General features: G+C 56.3%; 1 protein-coding gene across 7 annotated transcripts in view; it reads right to left on the bottom strand.

Annotated features, from left to right (window-relative positions):
* Positions 1–21,746, bottom strand: part of KCNN3 (potassium calcium-activated channel subfamily N member 3) — a 177,645-nt gene that overhangs the window by 140,402 nt on the left and 15,497 nt on the right. For 3 of the 7 annotated variants that reach the window (XM_089299886.1, XM_002715455.6, XM_089299887.1), the window contains exon 1: positions 15,581–16,913. The exons of 2 other annotated variants lie outside the window; for them this stretch is intronic. In XM_089299886.1, the coding sequence (XP_089156012.1) occupies positions 15,581–16,495 (915 nt within the window). In that variant the 5' untranslated portion in view covers positions 16,496–16,913. Of the gene's footprint in view, positions 1–14,530; positions 14,853–15,580; positions 16,914–21,746 lie in introns of those variants that run through there. 2 more of the 7 variants (XM_070077613.1, XM_089299888.1) reach the window with 2 other exon arrangements.

Raw genomic sequence — 21,746 nt, 5'->3', positions numbered from 1 at the left:
GAAGCCAGAAACCAAGCAAGATCCCCACTGAGGAGTCCTGGGGAGGGGAGTGAGGACTTGAACTCAGATTGGCTGGCTCCTGTCCCAGGCTGCCTCTTGGAAAAGGGTGGGGAAGAAGAGGACCTGGGGGGCGCATTACAATCTCTTTGTCTGCTCATTCACCCTCCTTGCAACTTGTGGGTAATCCCCAGTGGGGCTTCTCAGCTGCATGCCATTGACCTTGGGGCTGGCTGAGTCTGCCAGTGGGGCAGCCCCACCCCCTACCTACCAGATGCCCGTAGACTCCCTCCCACACTCCCCCAGTTGTAACAAGCAAACTTCATGGCCCCAGACTTTGCCACATGTCCTCCTGGGATGCAACACCCCACATACACCCTGGGTGAGACGCCCTGACCTAAAGGCACAGTTAGATCCCAGGACTCACAAAGGAAAGGGAGACTCCCCGCTGTTCACCCTCTGCCCCATTCAGACAGGTGAGTCCTCCCCACTCCTACCCCCACGCCAGTGCAAATGTCCCCTCTGCACCCACTCCCTCCAGCCCAGTGGCAGAGATGGCCTGCCCATAGCTGTTCCTGACCTTGGACACAGAAGGGAATCAGCGCCCACTGATCCAGTGCTGACTCAGTCCTGGGTTAAGGTCATCTGTTAACATTTCTTCCCAAAACTGCACCCATTCAACAGATGGGCAAAGTGTTTGCAGCAGGCCCGGGCTACCCACACAGGGTGATCTTGGCCCACAGGTTCTAAGCCCTTTACCTTCACCTTCCAGTATGGTAGACACTGGCCATGAGTGCCCCTGAGTTCCTACACTGTGGCCTGTACAACTGAATTTGTAAATGCATTTCACTTCTGTTCATTTGAATTCAAAATCTGACGCTGCATTCCCTTATTGGAAACTTTTAAGGATGTCACACACCGCTTGGGGTCTACTCTTCTTAGTTATACATTTTATGTATTCTAACTACAAATCAGGTGTTCCCAGTGAAGATTTACTGTCTGACTGCGATGTGCTGTAAGGGTAAGCTACACCCTGCATCTCAAAGACTCAGAAAGAAAAGCAGAGGATAAAATACCTCATCAAGGGGCTGGCACTGTGGCAAAGCAGGTAAAGCCGCCACATGCGGCACCGGCATCCTTGTATGGGCACCGGTTTGAGTCCCAGCTACTCCACTACCCATCCAGCTCCCTGCTAATTCACCTAGGAAAGGAGTAGCTCAGCCCTGGTCATTGCAGCCATTTGGGGAGTAAACCAGCACATGGAAGATCTCTCTCTCTCTCTCTCTCTCTCTCTCTCTCTCTCTCTGTAACTCTGCCCTCCCTCGGCTCCAGGCCTTCCCTGGGCCTATTTAAAATCACCACTCTGCCCTTGGAAGCCCTGCCATCCAATCCCAGCTCCACTGTTTCATAGCACTCCTCGCTCCTTCCCAGGATAAGTCTTCCCTCCTCCTGGCTGGGGGGGGGGGGCATATTGGCAGGTGCTCAAGTCCCGGATACGCAGTGCCGTGGCATTTGCCTGGAACCTGCACTCGTCCTCCTGTGTTCTTGAAGTCATTTCCAGATGATTTAGTGCCTAACACAACGTTCGCGCTATGGAACTTGTCATTATACTGCATTGTTTGGGGAATAATGACCGCAACAGAGTCTGCGCATGATCCGTCGAGGGGCACTCTTTTCTATGTGTGTGTACGTATGTATTCAGTCTACAGACGCAGAAGCCACAGGCATGGGGCGGGCAGACCCAGCGGGCCAACTCTACAATTAATTTACGCAGTTTGCTTTCAGGTTTACCTACTGAAAGGTAAATTCCTCAAGGGCAAAATTTCTACTACATTCCAGAACAACAGACGGGTGAGTAACAGGTGTCTGAAAAGTATTTGTTGGATAAGTAAAATGCCCTCTTTTCTGCCTGGGCTTCTCAAGGGTGGTGCTGGGCCTGTGGGCCTCACAGGGCAGGCTGCTCTGTTGCCAGAATCACGGGCAAACAGAGGCAGCCAAGCCAAGGCACAAGCAGGCACTGAGGGTCCTTGGCCTGGGCACTGTGTGTCCCCCTTGCTGAGCACACCATTCCCCGACCCCCACCTCTGGGACAGCTCCCGGAGAGCCCGGCGGCCTTGGGCACCTCAGGCAAGGTCCATTTCCCTGCCTTCCCAGTGAGAAGACAAATGTGCTCACCCTCGGCCAGAAGGCCTCGCCGGCCACTTACATTACGGTAATTAAATCCCCGCTGCTAGGAGGGCTCCGGAGACAGCCGGCCGGCCGGCCTCCTGCCAGGGGCTGGCCTGCAGGGCGGAGGCAGCAGGGCGGGCGGCTGGCCAGAAGCGCCTGTCTCCCGGCTGTCTCCTGAGAGTGAGAAAATCCACTTAACCATGAGGCCTTCACGGGTTTTCACCTTTGGGACAGGAAGAGAGACCCCCCGCAGCCCCTCACCCACACGGCCCCTACCCCCTACCCAGCCCATGCTCACTCAGGAGCAGCAGCTTGGGCAGCCAGCATCACAGCTCTCTTGCTCATGACCCCTGCAGGGATGTAGGAGATGTCACCCTCCTCCTCCTCCCCCCCTCCCCCTCCTCCTCCTCCTCCCCCTCCCCCTCCTCCTCCTCCAGCTCACTCTCCCATTTCCCAGATAACAAAAAAGAGGCCCAGAAACCAAGTTTGCCCATGATCGGTCCAGACCTTCTCTCTTCCCCTACAAGCTCAGCCTTCACTGAGTGTTCAAAACAGGCCAAAAACCACACCACATGCCCCACGTGTGGCAGCGTCTCGCTTCATCCTCACAAGGGCCCTGGCAATCAGGCTGATTAACCCCCCGGGAAACAGAATCAAAGCATCAGAGTAACTGCCCAAAGCCAGTGGCAGAGCCAGGACTGCCGCCCAGCTCTGCCCAGCGCCAGAGCCCGTTCTCCCTGTGCCAGGCTGCACTGCCCGTGTACAAGAACCCAGGAGACAGGCAGGAGGGAGGAGGAACGAAAGCAGGACAGACGCTGGGGAGACACAGGGCAAAGGAGCGGGCTCGGGCCTGCAGGCCAGCTCCAGATCCTGTGGGTATACCTTTGTGTCCTGTAAAACCCACATGGTAGTGCGGAGCAAGCTAAGCCGCTGCCAGTGGCACTGGCATCCCATATGGGCACCAGTTCTCATCCTGGCTGCTCCACTTCTGATCCAGCTCCCTGCTAATGGCCTGGGAAGATAGCTGCACGGCTGTTGCAGCCCTTTGGACAGTGAACCAGCAGATAGAAGATCTCTCTCTCTCTCTCTCTCTTTCAAGTAAAAATAAATAAATATGTAAAAAAGAAAAAAACCCACACTGTACCTGCCTTCGCCACCAGCCTGTGAGCTCCATGTCTGCCCAGTGTTGAACCCAAGAACCCATCAGAGCTCCTGGCACAGAGCAGGCCCTGGTGAGTTGTTAGCCACTATAGAGGCAGGGCTGGAGAGGCAGTGGTGGTGAGGGTGCAGGTGGGTTTCAGTTTCCTGGAAACAAGAGGGACCCACAGGGGAAGAAGAAGACAGAAAGCCTGAGCTTTTGCATGAACCCAGGATAAGGGCCGGAGAAGGGGGCCTGGGGGCCTGCATGATTCTGAACAGAGAGGGCATGGGCAAGGCACTGATTCCAGCCCTCAGGGTGTTGCTAAGTCTGCACCTGGAGTTTTCAGAGCTGTGGGATGAGAAGATCAACGTGACCAACAGCTGGCATTTACCAATCCCTTAGTGTGCACCCTGCCTGCACCTTGTCTCCCTGACTCTGCCCGGCCCACACCCCCATGAGGGAGAAAACACCATCGACCCCACCAACAGACCTGGATACTAGACGCACAGAGGTCACCGTCCTCAACAAAAGCTGTGCTGAGCCTCCAGCCCCACCGCCCAGCCTTCCTGCCACAGATGCTTCCTCCACAGCCGCCCCCGCCCCACCACCTGAATCCCCCTGAAGGGCGGGAAGTGGGCTAGATACAGGTGGAACCCTGGGAGAGAGCAAGAGAATCTGCCAGCACTGTGGTGCAGCAGGTAAAGACGCCAGCAGGCCACATGGGTACCAGTTTGAGTCCCGGCTGCTCCACTTCCCATCCAGCTCCCTGCTAATAGGCCTGGGAACGCAGTAGAAGATGGCCCAGGTCCTTAGGTCCCTGCCACCCATGTGGGAGATCTGGATGGAGCCCCTGTCTTCTGGAAGCACTCTTTCTGTAACTCTTTCAAATAAATAAATAAATCTTTAAAGAAAGAAAGAGCCCAGTTCAGGAGGGGAACTGGGTTCCTACTGAGACCCCAGGCAAGCCTCCTAACCTCGCTGAGCCTCGGGCCTGCCATCTGTGAAATGGGGGTGATTATAGCATCTCATAGGGCTGTCAGGAGGCTTTGCTGGGACGAGGTGGCGAAGCACACAGTAGGCCCTCAATAGATACTCATTTCCTCCTCCGCTCCCCAACCCAGCCCCTCTTTGATCCCTGAGTAAGACTCAGTATTGCTTTGGAGTCTTTTTCATGGAAAGTCGTTTCCGTTTTATGGGAGCAGTGTGTTCTCCCAGGCTGCGGAGGATGGCCGTGGTACACAGTACCATCCACTAGGAGGAAACCCTGGTGACCCAGCCTCCATCCCAGGCTGGCTCTCAGCTCCCATCCATTTCACTGCACCCTTAAGGCATCTTTCCATCATCAGCAGACAGCGTGGACCCAGCCTGGTGTCTGGGGCCAAGACACGCCCCCCCCCAACTTAGCACAGTGACTTCCCCAGGAACAGAGGGAGTCTGGGCAGAACCAAGCACAAGGCCAGGCCCAGGGCAGGAGAGGCCAGGGGACACGGGTCCAGCCACAGAGGGCCCCATGTGATCCTGAAGGCATTGAACTCTCGGAGGGAACAGCCAAGGCAAGACCCCCGCCCCCACGGACCAGCGTGGATGAGGGCCATGGTGCCCACTGGGTCCCACACTGAACCTTCACTGCACTCCCAATGAGAGGAATGAAAAGCCCACCTTCCAGAAACAGAGTCTGTCGCATGAGGCCAGCCAACCAAACAGCCCAGGCCGGAGCCAGGGTCTGTGATGAAGGCTTGAGCTCCTTCAGGAAGTCAGTGGAAAACAACACACACGTCAAAGAGGGATCTGTAGCTGGCTTGAGTCTGTAAGGACACACACATGCCCTTTGAACTCCTGGGGCCCAGCACGGGGCCTGCCACACTGCAGGTGCCTGGGACATGTTTAGAGAAGCTGAATGGGAGAGAAAAAAAGAGATGAGGGCCAGGGGTGTGGGGCCTAGCAGCCCAAATGGCCCTGTGTGGAGGGGCCTGGGCCAAGGACTCACTTTAGGCCTCTGGGTGTTGCTAAGTCTACACCTGGAGTTGTCAGAGTTGTGGGATGAGAAGACTAATGCCACTAACAGCTGGCATTTACCAAGCCCTTAGCATGCACCCTGCCTGCATCTCATCTCACTACCTCTGCACGCCCCATACCCCCATGAGAGAGAAAACGTCATCACCTCTACTTACAGCCCTAACCCCAGGATTCCTAGATTCTCGCTGCACCCTTGCCACTCACAAGGCTGAGTGACCCTGGACAAGTCACCTGACTTCTCTGGGCCCTAACCTGCCTTCCTCGTAGGGGTGGTGCCTGTGCAGGGGCCCTGCCCTTCCAGGCTGGCACACCTGGCTGGCCATTCAGGGCAGGTGCGGCACTACACGGGGCCAGATACACCACTGGCTGCCTCTCCTGGGCCCTGGGTCATTCCACCCATGCCATCCAGCTCTGAGCCCCTGACCCAGAACAACGTGCCTATCCGGAACCCTCCCCTTGGGAGACAGTGACACCCAGCCCCCCATCAGCCACTTCAGGCATTCCCACGTGCAGGAGCCAACATCTTCCCAGTGGAAGCTGGCAAAGGAAGAAAACAGCTAAGCCCCAACTTGTGAAGCCAGAGATCTCAAGAGAGAGAAAAGGCTCTGCAGAAGGCTCTGCTGGCAGAGCCTGGCCAACACACAGCAGTGCCAACTCAGGAGAGGTGCGAGGAGGGACCGCCATTTGTGGGCAGCCTGCAATGGGCCTGTCACTGGCTGGCCGCCTACCCGGTCATTATCAAGTGAAATTCTCAGCAGGCTAGTGAATGCTGGTATCCCCAGTTTTACCAAGACCACACACTTTACAGTAGCCCAGCAGTAAGGAGTGGGCCAGGGCAGACTCCTTCCAGCTCCTGCCAAGGCCTCCCTCAGGTCACAGTCACCACAAGTCAGCAAGGAGAGGCAGCAGCTCACCTATCCTCGTCTCCCTGTGTGCTTGCTAACCTTGGGCACATCTTTGGAGCCTGAAGTTCCCAAGCACCCAGCACTTGTCCCTGTGGCCATGGGCTAGCAGGACTACTCCCTGTGAGCCCCAAGGGGTGGTGCCAGCCCCCTCAGCCCTGCAAGGAGTGACCCATCAGCCAGCTTTCCCATTCACGTGACACGGAGCCCTGCTCTCGTCCTTTAAGGAAAATGCCCAACAAGCTGACTCAAAAATAACAGATGCCAATTTGCATATTCTTTCACACATCATTTGCATATTGTTCATTTAGTATCACCAAGGCTCTGCTCAGAATACGACTGTGATTACCTGCAACCAGGCCTTCTGGGGAGGCCAAATGGCTGCTCCACAGGGCAGGCCGTGGTCCCCTGCCCATCACTCCCCTACCCAGTTGCTCTTAGTGCCCCCTGGCACCTGGCTGGAAAAGTTACCAACTGCCACAGGCCCGGTGCTTGAAGCTGGGCAAAAGGGACAGAAAGAACCTTCTGAATTCCAGAGAGCACCTTGTCTCGAGTCTTGAAAAGAAAGCTGTGCTCTGACGACACACCAGGCAAGTTGGAGCACTTCTTTTCGTCCCTGCTGCTGTCCCACCCAGCCTCTGGGCAGCCGTCCCCTCAGGCCCTGCTCTGTCCGCCTCTTTCTGCCTGGTCATCATGTGTCCCCCTGACCTTCCTCCAGGCCTCCTGGCTTCTGGCCTGGCCCCACGGGTTTATTTTTGTTCTCCTTCCACCTGTCCTGTTTGCATGTCCACACCCAATTAGCTAAGTCCAGGCCCCAGACTGCTGACTCCGAGGGCAGAACAACTGAGCCCCAAGGGTAAGAAGGCTCCAGAAGTCCAGCCTCGGTCACAGCCCAGGCCCCGCCTTCCAGGGAGCAACCTCTGCTCTCTCACTGAGACCCGCCAGAAAGAGCACTGGGTAGCTTGTCGCCAAAGGGAGGCCACAGGATTCTAGGGGCAGGACACACACTCCATGTGCTCAGCTCTTCCAGAGCCCCTGTGTTCCAGCGAGGACACCCATAGCATGTGGACGCTGACATGTGCACTCATGTCCTCCCGTCCTGACCCTCCATGTGGCATCCTCCAACAGCGATTCTAATCAAAGCAGCAATTTTAATAATGGCAAATGCTGGGGCTCAGCGTGTGCCTGTCCCTGTCCTAGGTGCTCTTCTTTGGTGGAGAGGGGGTGGCATTTAATTCCCTCTTACCACCTGGAGAAACAGGCACCAAGTTCAGCACACTGCCCAAGGCATGCCACCAAGTCAGGATTTGAACCCAGATCCCAAGTCTTTAACTACCACAGCAGCCCACCTGGGCCAGTGAAGACCACCTCTGCGAAAAGAACAACAGGTGTTCAGGGCCTGAGTGCAGAACGCTGGCCCTGCAATCACAGGTGCCAGCCAAACATGAAGTCCACACTGTGCCCTTGCCCTTGGCAGTGAGTGTTTCCAGCTCAGACTTCTCAGGATGTTGCCGACCCAGCAGCTTGCCCAGTCTTCCCTTTCCTGCACCTGCGCACGCAAAAGGGCAGAAAGGTCAAGCTGACCCCCACACCCCACCATTCTCTACACTCATCACCTCCTCTACCCTGGCACCCAGTGTTCTTACGTTCAGAAACGCCCTTGACCCTCCCGTGCTGGCTGATCTGATATCCCCAGCCTGGGTTCCTGCCTCTGTTCACAGGCTCCCAAGCGCCAACACCATAAACCAGTCCAGTCCCAGGTAGTGTCTGGTGCTTGCCTAGCACGCCACGAGAACAGGAGTCTGCAGGCCACAGCCAGCCACCCTGACCTGAGTCAGGCTGCAAAGCCTCAGGGCAGGAAGGGAGCTCAGCTCTGGAGCCCACAGAAGCGAAGGGACATGGCGAAGATCACACCCAAGCCAGAGGCAAGAGGTCAAAGCACCTCCTCGGGGTGCCTTCAAAGCAGAGCCAGGCCTGCAGCATGGCTGCTGCTGCCAGACCTAAACAAAGGCACGAGACACAGGCGGAGAAGCAGGAAAATGGGACTCCAGGGCGAGGGAGAACATTCTAGAACAAGCAGTGAAGAAACCCTTTCTGGTCCCTGCATGCAAATCACCACAGAGGAGTATGATGGGATTTGGAACTGGAGATCAGCAGTGCACTAGAAACCAGACTTCTTGTTCTAGAACCTTCTCTCCTGAGACAGGCACTGGATAAATCATAAGACTGCAGCTCAGCTTTCCCGTATGTGAGACTCAGTTGGTGGTGATGACTCCTGGATCCATTGTGAGGACCATGAGGGACAAGAGGCAAAAAAATGCTGAGTAAGACGTAAAATGCTGAGCCTATGTGCATCACCGCTGGGGAGTGACCGCATGGGCAGAGCTGGAGAGGGCAGCAGGAGTGAGTGAGGAGCAAGGGACGGGAAAGAGGGGAAGAGAGCTGTGTGTGCAGCTGGGCTGGGGTTCCTGCCGGCTGTCCCCACAGCATCCCTTGCTTGCAGGGTGGTCTCTCCTTTTCTCTAACCCCCACAACTGTGCCCATCACAACTGGTCCAGTGTCAGGATCACCAGATGCCCCCTCTGGGAGGCACCTCCAGAACCAACCATGGGCCCATCCACAATCTCGTCCTGAACGTTGCTGCCCCCAAGGGCCCACCCATGCCCTGGCCAGCCCCCCAAACACTCTGCTCTCGGTACCTGCACTGGCACTTTCCCCAGTATTCCAAGCCTTCCTGTCCATCTCTTGGTAAAGCTTGTCCTGTCTCAACATTTTTCATCAAGAACCTCAGACACATAAACCTTGATTTGTCTCCTTAAAGAGAATAAGCCATCTGTCTGTCATCCACATGCAAGGGAAAGGTCCTGAACTTGAGAGGTAGCGTGGCCTGGCCCAGTGACTTTAGCTCCATGGGAGGCCATGAGCACTGCCTCTCCCAGGACTGTGGTCAGGTACAAACCAGCCTAGTGCTCAGCAAACAGCCTGTGCCTCCCCTTCCCTGTCACTCACAGCATTCTTGTCCCCATGCAGTGCTGGGCACAGAGGAAGCAGTGTGGCCACTGTCCCAACCCTTCCTCACTGCCTGTCTCCCAGATCCCAGCTGAGCTCCTGGGTGGGGTGCTGACAGGGTGAGGGGAGGGGGCCCCCATCACCATTAGCCTGCTCTGGACTTTCCTCACCAGAAGAACAGGCGCTAGAATTTTCCTCCCCACGGCTCCTGAGAACAGCGCAGTCTTAGAATCCCCCACCCTCGCTATTTAAAGAGGAATAGGTGGCTTGCTTTTCTCTTTCTCTCTCTCTCCCTTTGGGGTTTTGAAAGAAAAAGAACAAAAACAGCCACGAATGAACACGCTGGTCTTCCTGTCACTGAGCTGAGTAAGGTGGTGTTTCTCAACACATAGACACCTCCCACACCACACACAGGCACACAGGCACATGTGCACACACACATACACAAGCACATGTGCACACACACATGGGGACACACATGTGTACACAGGCACACTGGGACACACACATGCACAGGTGCATGTACGTGCATACAGAGACACACACACAACCACAGAGGCACACGCATTTTTCTCCCCCAAAATGTGCTGTACAAATAACTGCCACAGAACCAGCACTCTCCATTCTGAATCTCCATTCCATGCAGGCCTGCGATTCACTACAAAGCTTACTCCAATTTCTTTTCATTTTGTTTTTCTTTATCTCATATTTTTAGAAGCAGGTCTTCTGATGCTGGCCTCACAAATCCCTCTTCCTGAAAGCTGACTCAGGGGAACCCCAGGCTTCCGAAGTAGCCCGGGGAGGGGACTAACGGCCAGCCCGCGCTGCCAGCGCCCCAGCCCGCTAGCACTGCCTGTGGGGAAGGGATGCAGACGTGTCAGGAAGTCCCTCTCCCTGGACAGTTATAAATAGTGTGATGATATGCAAAGGAAAGCATATCTCAAAGGGGAGCTGTCCCCTTTAGGCTGCAGACGCTTGACTCATTTGCATACTGTCCACAAAGATGACAAAGTGGCCACCACGCTGGCAGGGAGCAGGGCAGCTTTCACGCCACCCGGGCTGTGCTCGCCTCCTCTGGGACAACACGCCCGGCGAGGCTGTGAAGACCAAGCGTGTGCCTGGGGCCAGGAGCAGCTGGCTGGCTCTCGGCTCCTGCCCCTCTCCAGATCACCCATAAGCAGTCTACAACCCTCGGTGGCCCTGTCCCACAGCTCATCCCACATGGAGGGTCCCTGGAAAGGGGTCTGCCCTGTTCCTTCTTTCCCAACCTGCCTGGTTCCACAGACACTGAGCCTTGGTTTGAGGGATCTCCTCAAAAATGATAGGACATCCTCCAACTGCCCCTACACCCGACAAGTGGTCCCGGGTCTGAGCAGGAGGTGCACAGCCACCCACCCAGCCTCACCCAGCTGCTGCTCTGCCCTGCTTCAGGCAAGACCTCCCCAGGGAGGGTCGGAGCTCAGATGAACCGGGAGGGGCCAGCGCTGTGGCACAGCAGTTTAAGCCGCAGCCTGTGACATCTGCATCACATATGAGCACCAGTGTGAGTCCCAGCTGCTCCACTTCCAATCCAACTCCTTGCTAATGTGCCTGAAGAGCTACAGAGTTTGGGCCAAGTGATTGGGCCCCTGCCACCCACGTGGGAGACCCAGGCTCCCTGCTTAAGCCTGTCCCAGCACCAGCCATTGTGACCATTTGGATAGTGAACCAGTAGATAGAAGATGTGTCTGTCTGTCTGTCTTTCTCTCTCTCTCTCCCAGAAGTTCTTTCTCTTCCTCTCTCTCATTCTGCCTTTCCAATAAATAAATCTTTAAAAAGAAAAAAGAACAACTGGGATACAGCTTGGTTCTTTAGATTGTGGCCTGGGGGCGGCCCACTGGCCTCTCAGGTAAGCAAAGAGATGGCTCCAAGTTGGCCTTGGCCCTAAGGGACACCGCTTTCCTTAAAGAGCGTGCCCTCCCATGAGGTGGCCAGAAGAAGGGTAACAAGAGGTGAGAAGAGCAGCCACCAAGGGGACAGCAGCCCAGGTGAGCATCTTCACACCAGCTTTGCTTTCTGCACCTGGCTCACCCCAGCAACCTGCAGGGGTGGCAGGGAGGAGCAGAGAGGAGGAAGTTGGTGGGGAAGACAGGAGAGGCATGAGCCAGGCAGACAGAGGATGGTCTCTGCCTGGGAGGTGAAATGCACATGGACTGAGGCTGGGGTGGGCGTGGTGGATTCCGAGGTTGGTGGAAGGGAGAGCTGCCTGGCTGCACTTACTGTTGCAGCCAGCCTGAGGGGGCACCCACAACCCAAAGCTGGAGACCCCAAGAAAGGAGGTCGAAACAACAGCCCACGACCAAGGACACGGTGGCAGGAGTGATCTCCACAGCCTGGGGAGGAGAAGGAGGACTCAACACACACACACACTCCACCCCCAGTGGCGAGGGCCCAGCAGCAGTTTAAGGCAATGGTGTGTTGTGCCCCAGAAGAGAGTGAAGATCCTCCAGGCTCTGCCCCCGACCAGCACTGACAGGCAGGATCCCCAGCCAGCCCTGTGGCAGCACCTAAGCCTTCAGGGTGAATCTACTTATTTAAAAACACACTCAGGCCGGCGCCGCGGCTCACTAGGCTAATCCTCCACCTTGCAGCGCTGGCACACCGGGTTCTAGTCCCGGTCGGGAACCGGATTCTGTCCCGGTTGCCCCTCTTCCAGGCCAGCTCTCTGCTGTGGCCCAGGAGTGCAGTGGAAGATGGCCCAAGTGCTTGGGCCCTGCACCCCATGGGAGACCAGGATAAGTACCTGGTCCTGCCATCGGATCAGCGTGGTGCACCGGCCGCAGCACACCGGCCATGGCAGCCATTGGAGGGTGAACCAACGGCAAAGGAAGACCTTTCTCTCTGTCTCTCTCTCTCTCTCTCACTGTCCACTCTGGCTGTCAAAAAAAAAAAAAAAAAAAAAAACCATACATACACACTCAGCTCTGGGTACCCAGGAGCACCTGGGGGCTATCCAAGGCACCCCCTCTGCCTTTCCCCACAGCCCAGGCCAACAGCGAACATCTCTCCTGGGAAGCAAATCCCACCTCCCACCCCGGCTCCCTCGCAGCTCAGCACTTCTTCCCAGTGTCATCGCCTACAGCCCAGGAGGGTGGGAGCTGTGGATCGTGCAGTCCTGGCTGTTCAGCCTCCTCACTCCAGCTTTCTGGTGCCTGAACTTTGCACACACGCTTGGGGCACATGCCAGGTTCCTTTCCAAGAGCCCAGGGCCTATTCTATTCCTAACAACATACGGCAGCCAGCGACAGGTGCGACCTACAAGACCATAAGCCCGCGGGATAAGAGGGAGCCTGAAAAGCATCAGCCCAGGCTCAAAGTCTCCTATCGTTGGGGAAATGTGAGCCCAGGCTCTGGGGTCTTTGCATGGGAACTGCCACCATCCAGGCAGACTTACCCAGCCTAACCCAGGACCTGTTGTCACCCGGTGCATCCTCCCGCCTCCAGACTGGCAAGCAAAACCAACCCAGCACACCAAGTTCTCCCACAAGGCACAGCACAGCCTGTCTCTGCACTCTCCCAGCTGGTAACTCTTTCTTCTAACCCAAACTCCCCTCTCACAAGGTCCATGGCTTCTGTGAGGCTGGGAGATGGATGTTCACCTCCTCAGCATCAGGCCCACATTCACAGGGTGGTCTCTGCTGAGATTCAGCCCTGGCTCAGCACCTCTCCCCTGCAACACACAACTTCTCACTCTGCTGACAAATCCTAGTCCCAATCTGGGAAGGCCCCAAGCAGTTTTGGAGCAAGTGTTATTCAATAACAGAGGGAAAAGACCTCTCTTTTCCTCCCATCATTATCATCACTAACTCCAATCACAATGGAGTCCATACACTGAGCAGGCGCCGTCTGGAGTGCCTGACACTCAGCCAGTATAATGCTCCCCACTTGACAGCTGCGAAGACTGGCTCGCAGAAGCTATAAGACTTGTCCAAGATCACAAGACCACTAGTGGCAGGGCTGGACTCCAACTGTGGCCTGATTCTTTAATATGATCCCATTTACCTCCAGGAGAGATAGGGATACGTGCCTTGCTCCCCAGCCTGTGTCCACGGGGCCTGGCACATGGGAGGCCCCCGGAAGACATGACTCAAAAGAACAGACAGCCAGGTGGAATGCAGGATCTGTTAAAGGGAGCCCTGCTTGCCATGCACCAGCCACAAGGTGCACAGGAAGCAGCCACCCCACCGGCTGGGGCAGAGCAGGATCTGCTCAGCTGCCAGATCACCATGGGCCAGTCGGTCAGTAATGGAGATGGGGAACAAGCACTTTGGTGGCCTTGCCCTTGGTTCACCTGGAGTCTGCTTCTGTCACCCAGGCCTGCAAAAGCCTTTCCCTGAGTACTCCATCAGGGTGCCTCCTGCCCCAGGCAGGGAGAGGACGTGTTCCTTCCATTGTGTTACACAGCCACGTGTGGTTCCCATGATGGGAACCTCATACAGCCACCATCCCCAGGAAGAGCCACTTCCTGAAGCACTCTGACCATGGGGGCCACTATAATTGGAGGTGCTGCTGTCACCCCTTCTCCTCCTGCCCCCCAGCACTTAGGCCATCCTTGGTTTCCCCCAGCAAGGGTTTGCAGGTCTCCAGGGTGTGACTGGAAGGGCTTAGGGCTGTGTCCAGGCAGCAGCCAGCCCCGTCCCTGGGAGCACCCCGCGAGAGAGGCAGTTCTGAGAAGGCAGCGGGCAGAAGGACCCGCGGGCTCCACGGCTCCCGGCTCTCGTTAGAGGGAATGACTAAGTGAGCTGCGCTTCCAGGGGAAACCCCCACGCTTCTGCTCGCCCAGGGGCTCAGCCTTGAGCAGCAGGCACGGCCCCCTTGGAGCAGCGGGGACCCTGGAAATCTGTGTTCTGCCATGCAGGTCGGCCAACAGGTCCGCCCCGCCCGTTTCCAGGGCAAGCGAGCCTGCCCATCCCCGGTTAAAGCGAGATGCTGGGAATGGGGGAAATCCGATCAGCACCTCCCAGGTTTTTGCGGCTGGATTTCAACAAGGAATGTGACAGTCTCGCAGCAGCTGCGCCTGGCCTGAAACAAGCTCTATTTGAAACCTCAACAGCTGAATCCCTCCCAGCTACCCCGCCGGCCAGCCCAGCCACCCCCTGCCCCAAATGACAAATAAATAGAGTAAAGCCAAGCAACAAGCAAGCGCACGCACATGCACACATGGAAAGGCCACTTGTCCTGCGACTCCCCAGGTCTCCAAGCCTTGCAGTTCGCAACAGGAGGGCTCCCGGCAAGCATCACACCCATGGGGACCCACCTTCCTCCATCTGCATTCCCTCCGGGAGGGAAGCCCCCTCGTCAGTCTTGGGGCTGCACTGAGAGACTGGAGCAGAGGGGCCAGCTCCCCCTGAAGCCTACGCCTGCCGTTCTCCACCCAGCTCACTCGCTCACTCACACACACACACACACACACACACTCATCTCTATTTATCCAGAGGAGAAGCAGCTGGGGCGGGAGGGAAGCGCCGGGGCTGAGCTGGGGGCGCGGGCTCACGGGGACGCGGGGGAAGCCCTGTCATCCCACCCCGCGGAGGGCGCTCCCCTCGCTGATGCCAAGGCGGCGCCCATCTGCTCGGCCCGGGGAACACCTGTAGCCATTTTTATCAGGGGATGTTTACGAGGTAGTGTCAGGTTCAGTCCCAGTCCTCCTTCCCCAGGGAGTGGAGGGACTGCCGGTTTCCTGCACCTGTATTTTCACCCCGCGCCCTCCGGAGACTTAGGTCACCGGCGCTGGTGCTTTCCTCTTTCGCCCGAGTCCTCCAGGAAGAAGAGGGAAGCAGTAACTTGGGAAGAGGGAGAGGACAGGAAGGGAAGGGACCAGGGCAAGGGGACGGAATCCCCACCCCCCACCCAGGCATTTATTTCTTTTTTATCCTCAGGAAAATGGAGTGGAGCAGGGAGGGGAGGCGAGGAGGGGAAGTCGCAGGAACTGGCAAACACGTCAAGGCTGTGTGTAATTAATTGGTGCGTTAAGCTGCTGGGTTATGCTTCAGTACGAGTGAGCCAGGAGGAGAAACGATTTCTCAGAAGGGGTTCTCTCATCCTCACGACCACGGTGGGCAAATTAGGCACAGTGTGTGGGGATGTCCCCCCCAAAGGGAAGGGAGGAATGAATTCTCCCGGGATCAAGAAGGAAAACCATGGGAAGTTAGAGTGTTCAATATAACTGAGCAAACGCCTCTCCCCACCACCACCTCCTCTCTCCCAGTCAATCTCTCTCTCTCTCTCTCTCTCTCTCTCTCTCTCTCTCTCTCGATACCTACAGATGCCTTTTGTTCAAGGTATAAAGAGAAACCACAGTCCCTACCTTTGAGTACAAACCCCAAGAGAGCTCGGTCTCTATCACCATAACAACAATTCCAAACATCCCAAAAATCAGAGCATAGTCGCTCAGTCGCTTCCTCTTTTCAAACAGGGCCCTCCTGTGTCCCAGCTTATAGCCAATGTTTTGGTTTTTCCGCTTGTTGGCTTTGGGAAAGGTGGTGCTGCTGGCAGGGGGGCCGGCATGCTGGTGGTTGTGGGTGGCGTTGGGGTGGTGGAGCAGGGTCTGCTGGGCATGGTTGTCCTCCCGCGAGGAGATGACAATCTCCGGGGGGTTGCTGGGGCTGAAGAGCTGCAGGGGTTGGCCCTCGGGCTCGGCCTCAATGAGGTTCCTCCGGGAGGCGCTGAGGCGGCTGAGGGGCTTCATGACCCCACCGCTGTACTTGCAGGAGCTCATGGCAATCTCCGTGAAGGGGTTGCTGTCCCGCCGGTGCACCAGGGGGCTGGCCTGCCGGTGCCGGCTGCCTCCGCCAGGCCCACTTGTGGCTGTGGAACTTGGAGAGTGGCCAAGCAAGTGGTCATTGAGATTGAGCTGGCTGCCTTGCCTGGAGGAAGGGTGGAGGGTGGCGGTGGAGTTGCCCGAGGGGGGGGCCCTGAAAGCGGTGGGAGAGGAGTGCAGCAGGCCGGGGTGGACGGGCTGGCTCTGGAGTTGGGTGAGCTGAGACAGGGGATGCGACGGTGGCGGCGGCGGCGGCGGCTGCTGCTGCGGGAGCTGTGGAGGCTGAGGCTGCAGCGAGGGTCCCGGGGGCTGCTGGGGGGCTGCTGGTGGCACTGGCGGCGGTGGTAGCTGCTGCTGCTGTGGCTGCTGCTGCTGCTCATCTCCAGAAGATGGACAGGGGCACTTGGGGTCCTCATCCAGGTCCCCTACCCCCGAGTCATGGAAGTGCCCAGAAGTGTCCATCTTGGGGCCTGGCTGGATTCCCTGCAGCACAACACCCCACCCCAAAGCCACCCTCGCTCCAAAGATGTCCTCAAAGAAAGCCAGGCATCCAAGCTCCGCCACCAGAGTGTCTTGGCTCCAGTCCTCTCTCCTTGGCTTGCTTCGGTTCTCTGGGGCTGCCTGGAGTCCAGACGCTGCCACTCAAGAATGCATTGTAGTGGGCAGGCAGGGAGGGCAGAAGGGGAGCAGGGCGAGAAGAAGGGGGAAAGAACTCTGTCTCAGGAGGTGGTCCTCTAGCGCGCGTGAGGCCGGGCTCTGCTTCACTCCTCGCTGGCTCGGTAGCTTTGCTCTCCTCCTCCTGCCACTGTTATATTGTAAGCCAAGCCCACTTATTAGCAGCTGGTCTCATTGGCTTGGCTTAACTCTCCAACCACCCCCTGACTCCGCCCCCTCCCAGGCCCCTCCCCAAAGGAGGGGCCTGACGCCCTCGGTCCGGCCCCAGTGGCCGCACAGGGAAGGCTGGGAACTGTAGTTTTTGCTCCCCGAACCCGGAGCGCAGCCGCTGCCGTCCTTTCCCCTTGACAGGTATGGCCGAAAGCCGCAAGCCCACGGCGGTCAGGGATGCACACTGCCGCGGGGCGGTGAGGACGAGGCACAGAGGGTCTCCTAAAGAGGGAAGCGGTGCCCCGTGACGAGAGGGGCGGGGCGAGGGAAGGCAGCATTTCTTCATGGCAGTGTCCACTTGGTTGCCGCACACCAGGTACATACACCCTGCAGACACTCAAGGAGCTGAGCATTGTGTGCCCGCTTCACAAAGAAGAAAACTGATGCTCAGAGATGTCAAGGTCACAAAAGCCCAGGGGATCCACTCCTTCTGATGCCGGGTGGAAAAGCTCACCGACCACTGAGGGGGTGCCTGCAATGTGTGTACAGGTGCCTGTTATTTTCAACCCAATGGAAATGATGTCACCATTATCCTTTTACAGAAGAAAAATGTAAAAAAAAAAAAAAAAAAAGAAAGAAAGAAAGAACGAACACTCAAGCCTGGGTAATTTGCCAGAGGTTGTCCTGCTTGTAGTCCAAGGTGCTAGGATCTGAGCTTAGGTCAGTCTGACACGTGGCTCCTACACTGTCACCCAGGCTGCTCAGCACTAAGTAGTCTTTCAATAAATGTCCTTAAAGTGATTGATGGAAAAGAGCCAAAAAGAAGAAGTCTGGGGAGAAGCAGCCTCCCCAAAATGGGATGCGTGAAGTGGACCGTGCCCCAGCTGCCAGACTCGGGATCACCAGAGGGTCTGGCAGGAAGAAAAAACACCACCCATGGTCGCCCCTGCCTGATTTGCCCCAGGGGGCTCAGAGAGTCGGAGCTCAGAACAGCTGCTGGCTTCCCGGGTTCAGAATCATCACCATCAAGTATTTATTAAGCTCCCACTGTGTACAGAGGGGGTTCCAAAGGGATGGGGCAAGAGTAGAATTTATTTCCATTTTTAACCTCGGCAGTCTTAGGGATCAGAGAAAAAGACACCATGACGGAATTCCCTGGGCACACCTGGGGCCGTAAGAGGCAGGCATCTTCCTGTCTGGGTGTGGATTCCTCATCATGCTTTGGTCTCTGTCCAACTCCTTCCATAGATGGAGGAGGGACGGGCAGGAGAGCCATGCACACACACACAGATACAAATGCGTGCCTACGTATGTGAGTGTGTGCACACCCTGGCTCATGCTCACAGAGAGCTCCTCAAGCGACTCCACTGAATGGTGAGTCGCTAGTGGCCAGGGGCAGGCGGGGGGGGGGGGGGGCAGAGTTCCCACCAAAGGAGCCCAGAGTGCCCTCTGCGTGTTGGTGCCCACCTCCCCACTCCCCCCAGGTCCCAAGCAGTACTTGCAATACAAGGTATTGCAACCCCACATACCTGACTCACTACTCCTGTGCGGGACTCTTGAGGAGTGTCGTCATCAGAAATGGAGTCATCCCCGACACGTACGCAGGCGCACACACACACACACACACATACACACACACACTGCGAGTCACAGCGCTGGGCTCAGATGCAAGCCTGGGCCTCACATGTCTTCCCAAGACTATGCAGCCCCTCCAGTACCCCCCCCCCACCGCGTGCTCTGCCTCCCCTTCTGGCTCCTTAATTTCTCTGCCTCTCTTCCATCTCTTAACAGAGCCACCTGTTTGGTTCAAGGCTCCAGATCACATATTTAGGTTGAATGATTTCCTAATAAATTATCATTACTATGTTATTAGCAGACACATGCTGTTAGTATCTGTTTCCAGGGCTGGGTACAGCTTCTGCGCTGTGAAAATTCAGTTTGTGGGAACAGACTCCAGGCCCAGGCACTTCTGGTCCCCCACCCCCGGACCTGCCTCCCGCCAGTGCTGGCCTCCTGGCTGGCCCCCTGCCACAGTCCTTCCGACAGTGCCCCTGGGCTCCAAAGGGGCTGCCCCTGTGAGTGGGGATGAGAAGCAGCCTGGGAGGGGCCCAAACTGTGCCACAGCCAGAAACCAAGGGCCCACCTGGGAATGGGCTGGAGCCTGACAGCCGAAGCCACCGAGGTAGCTCACACCCCTCATCGCAGCTGCCCCGCCAAGAGCAGGAGGAGGACAGTGCCCTGGGTAGAGCCAGGACTCTGGAGTCAGAGCCAGGCCACGGCCGCTCTAGGCCATGGGAAAGCTGCACGACCAGACAAGATGACCTCGAGGTCCGCTGCTCCCTACCCTACAAAATGGAAGTAAATAAGGGCCCCTACACCAGGTGGATGGGGGGAGCACTGCTTCTGTTCCCCAACTTTACCACGAGATGCCCGGGGTCAACCCTCAGGATCCCACAGTCCCGCTGCACACCCGAAGGGTGGCCAAGAGCAACAGTCAGATCCCAAAGCCTGGCGGAGACAGCTGAGTCCACGGAAGGCAGAGGGCAGTCCAGGGAGGCTTCCCGGAGGGGGTGGGACTCGGGTCATACGGCGAGGGAGGGGCAGCAACTCCTCAGACTGCCCCTAAAATGAAAGGCGGATGGATTCTTCCTCGCAGCAAGCAAAGGGGGAGGGAACAAGGACACGTTCACCAGAACCAGGGGGCAGCGGCGGCCTTCGGATGTACCAGCTCCGCCATGGGTCTGCTTTTGCTGCTGGCCCCTGCCCTCCTCCCAGCCTCATCCCCCCTCGCGCCTCCCTCGTAGGTCCCAGCCTCACCGACTGTGTTGTAGGTCGCGCACAAGCCACGCGCTCTTCCACGCCCCGCGCCTCTGCTCCCTCCGCTCCCGCTCCCTCTCCCGCACGCCCTTCCCTGACAGTCTCATCCCTCCAGGTTCCCTTTGCACTGGAAACCCAAAGCCCCATTCCAAGACGCCTGCCCCCAACTCCCCGGGCCTAAGCCCGGGACCCTCAGCGCGCAGGGCCGGCAGCACCGCCTCCTCCCTGGCGGTGGTCCTCTCCCCGACTCCGCCCGCTCCCGGAGGGCCCGAGGGATGTCTTCTTCCTCTCCCGATCTGCAGCTACGCCACAGAAGCTGGAAAATAAGTAGGACGCCGGGCTTAAGGACGTTTGCACTTGAGACCTAGAAGAGGCCGAAGTCGCCATCCTTTTCACAACAAATAAGTAAGTGTCCCCATCAGTGGAATCAGTGAGCTGGAAGAGATGATTTCCAGGATCACTCAGCTTTAAAATTCCATCATCTATGGTCCATGGAAGTTGCTATCCCCCAAAGGTACAATGCACTGGAGATGGGCTTAAGAGAGGTAATGACTGATGTTTGATACGGCTGTCCTTCCCTGGCTCTGGACACTCCCTGAGAGCAGAAAGGGGGATCGAATTTCGTCTGCATCCCCACCTCTGAGCAGGGTGCCTAGCCATAAATACACTCATATAGGCCTACTGGATGGATGGATGGATGGGTGGGTGGGTGGATGGATGGATATGTGGATGTTAGATGCAGTGTGGTTTTCTGGAAAAGCCTATGGTGTTTGAGGGCTATCCTTAGCCTTCTGGGGGTAGTATGATAAAGCTCTACCACCCTAGAGGCAGAGTTTAGCCCAGCAGTTAAGATGCTCACACCCCACATGCAAGAACCTGGGTTCATGTCCTGGTTCCAGCTCCTGACTCCAGCTTCCTGCCAATATAGAACAGGAACAGGAGTGATGGCTCAAGTAATTGAGTTCCTACCACCCACAAGGAGACCTGGACTGAGATCCCAGCTCCTGGCTCCTAACTTTGGGCATGTGGACAGTGAACCAGCAAAAGAGGGCTCGCTCGCTCGCTCTCTCTTTCTCTCTTTGCCTCTCAAATAAATCTTTTCTAAAATAATTTCTAAAGATTTATTTATTTGAAAGGCAGAGTTACAGAAACAAAGGGAGAGGCAGAGAGAGAGATCTTGCATCTGCTGGTTCCCTCTCCACATGGCTGCAATGGCCACAGCTGGGCCAGGCTAAAGCCAGGAGCCAAGAGCTTCATCCAGGTCTCCCACATGGGTGGCAGGGGCCCAAACACTTAGGCTATCTTCCACTGCTTTTCCCAGGCACATTAACAGGGAGCTAGATGGGAAGTGGAACAACCAGGACATCAGCTGGCGCTCATATGGGATACCGGTGTCACAGGCAGTGGCTTTACCTGCTATGCCACTGTGCCCTAAACTAATTTTTTTAAATCAACCACACCCTTCCCCAGACCCCAGATGGTTGGGTCAAGATGGTTCTAGTCCAGTCTTTATTGTGTTCTCACCTAGGGGTTTGGTTACTGAACCAATGAATGCTCTAATAACTTAAAAAGACCGTGTTTGTGTAGCACTTATACTTTCCCCATTGCTTTCAGGAAAAATACTTCATGCTGGCAGCCCTGGAAGGCAAGCTGGGGAGATTCTGTTGCTCCGCTCCCATCAACCAAATGTTAGGAAGGCATAAGAACCATTATAGAAGACAGTATGGAGGTTCTTCAGAAAGTTGAAAATAGTTATACCATATGACCTAGCCATCCCTGGGAATTTACCCAAAGGAAATGAAATCATCATAGGAAAGAGTTATCTGTACCCCCATGTTTAAAGCAGCTCAATTCACAATAGCTAAGATATGGAATCAACTCAGATGTCTATCAACTGATGGCTGGATTAAAAAAATGTGGTATATATACACTATGGAATATGACTCAGCCATAAAAAAGAATGAAATCCAGTCTTTCCCAACAAAATGGACACAATTGGAGATGTTTATGCTAGGTGAAATAAGACAGTCCCAAAAAAGACAAATATCATGTTTTCCCTGATCTGTGGTAA

This window comes from Oryctolagus cuniculus, chromosome 7 (assembly GCF_051225735.1).
Source record: "Oryctolagus cuniculus isolate XC-2025 breed Fujian yellow rabbit chromosome 7, ASM5122573v1, whole genome shotgun sequence".
Classification (NCBI taxonomy): domain Eukaryota; kingdom Metazoa; phylum Chordata; class Mammalia; order Lagomorpha; family Leporidae; genus Oryctolagus; species Oryctolagus cuniculus.
This window is presented reverse-complemented; position numbering and strand designations above follow the sequence as displayed.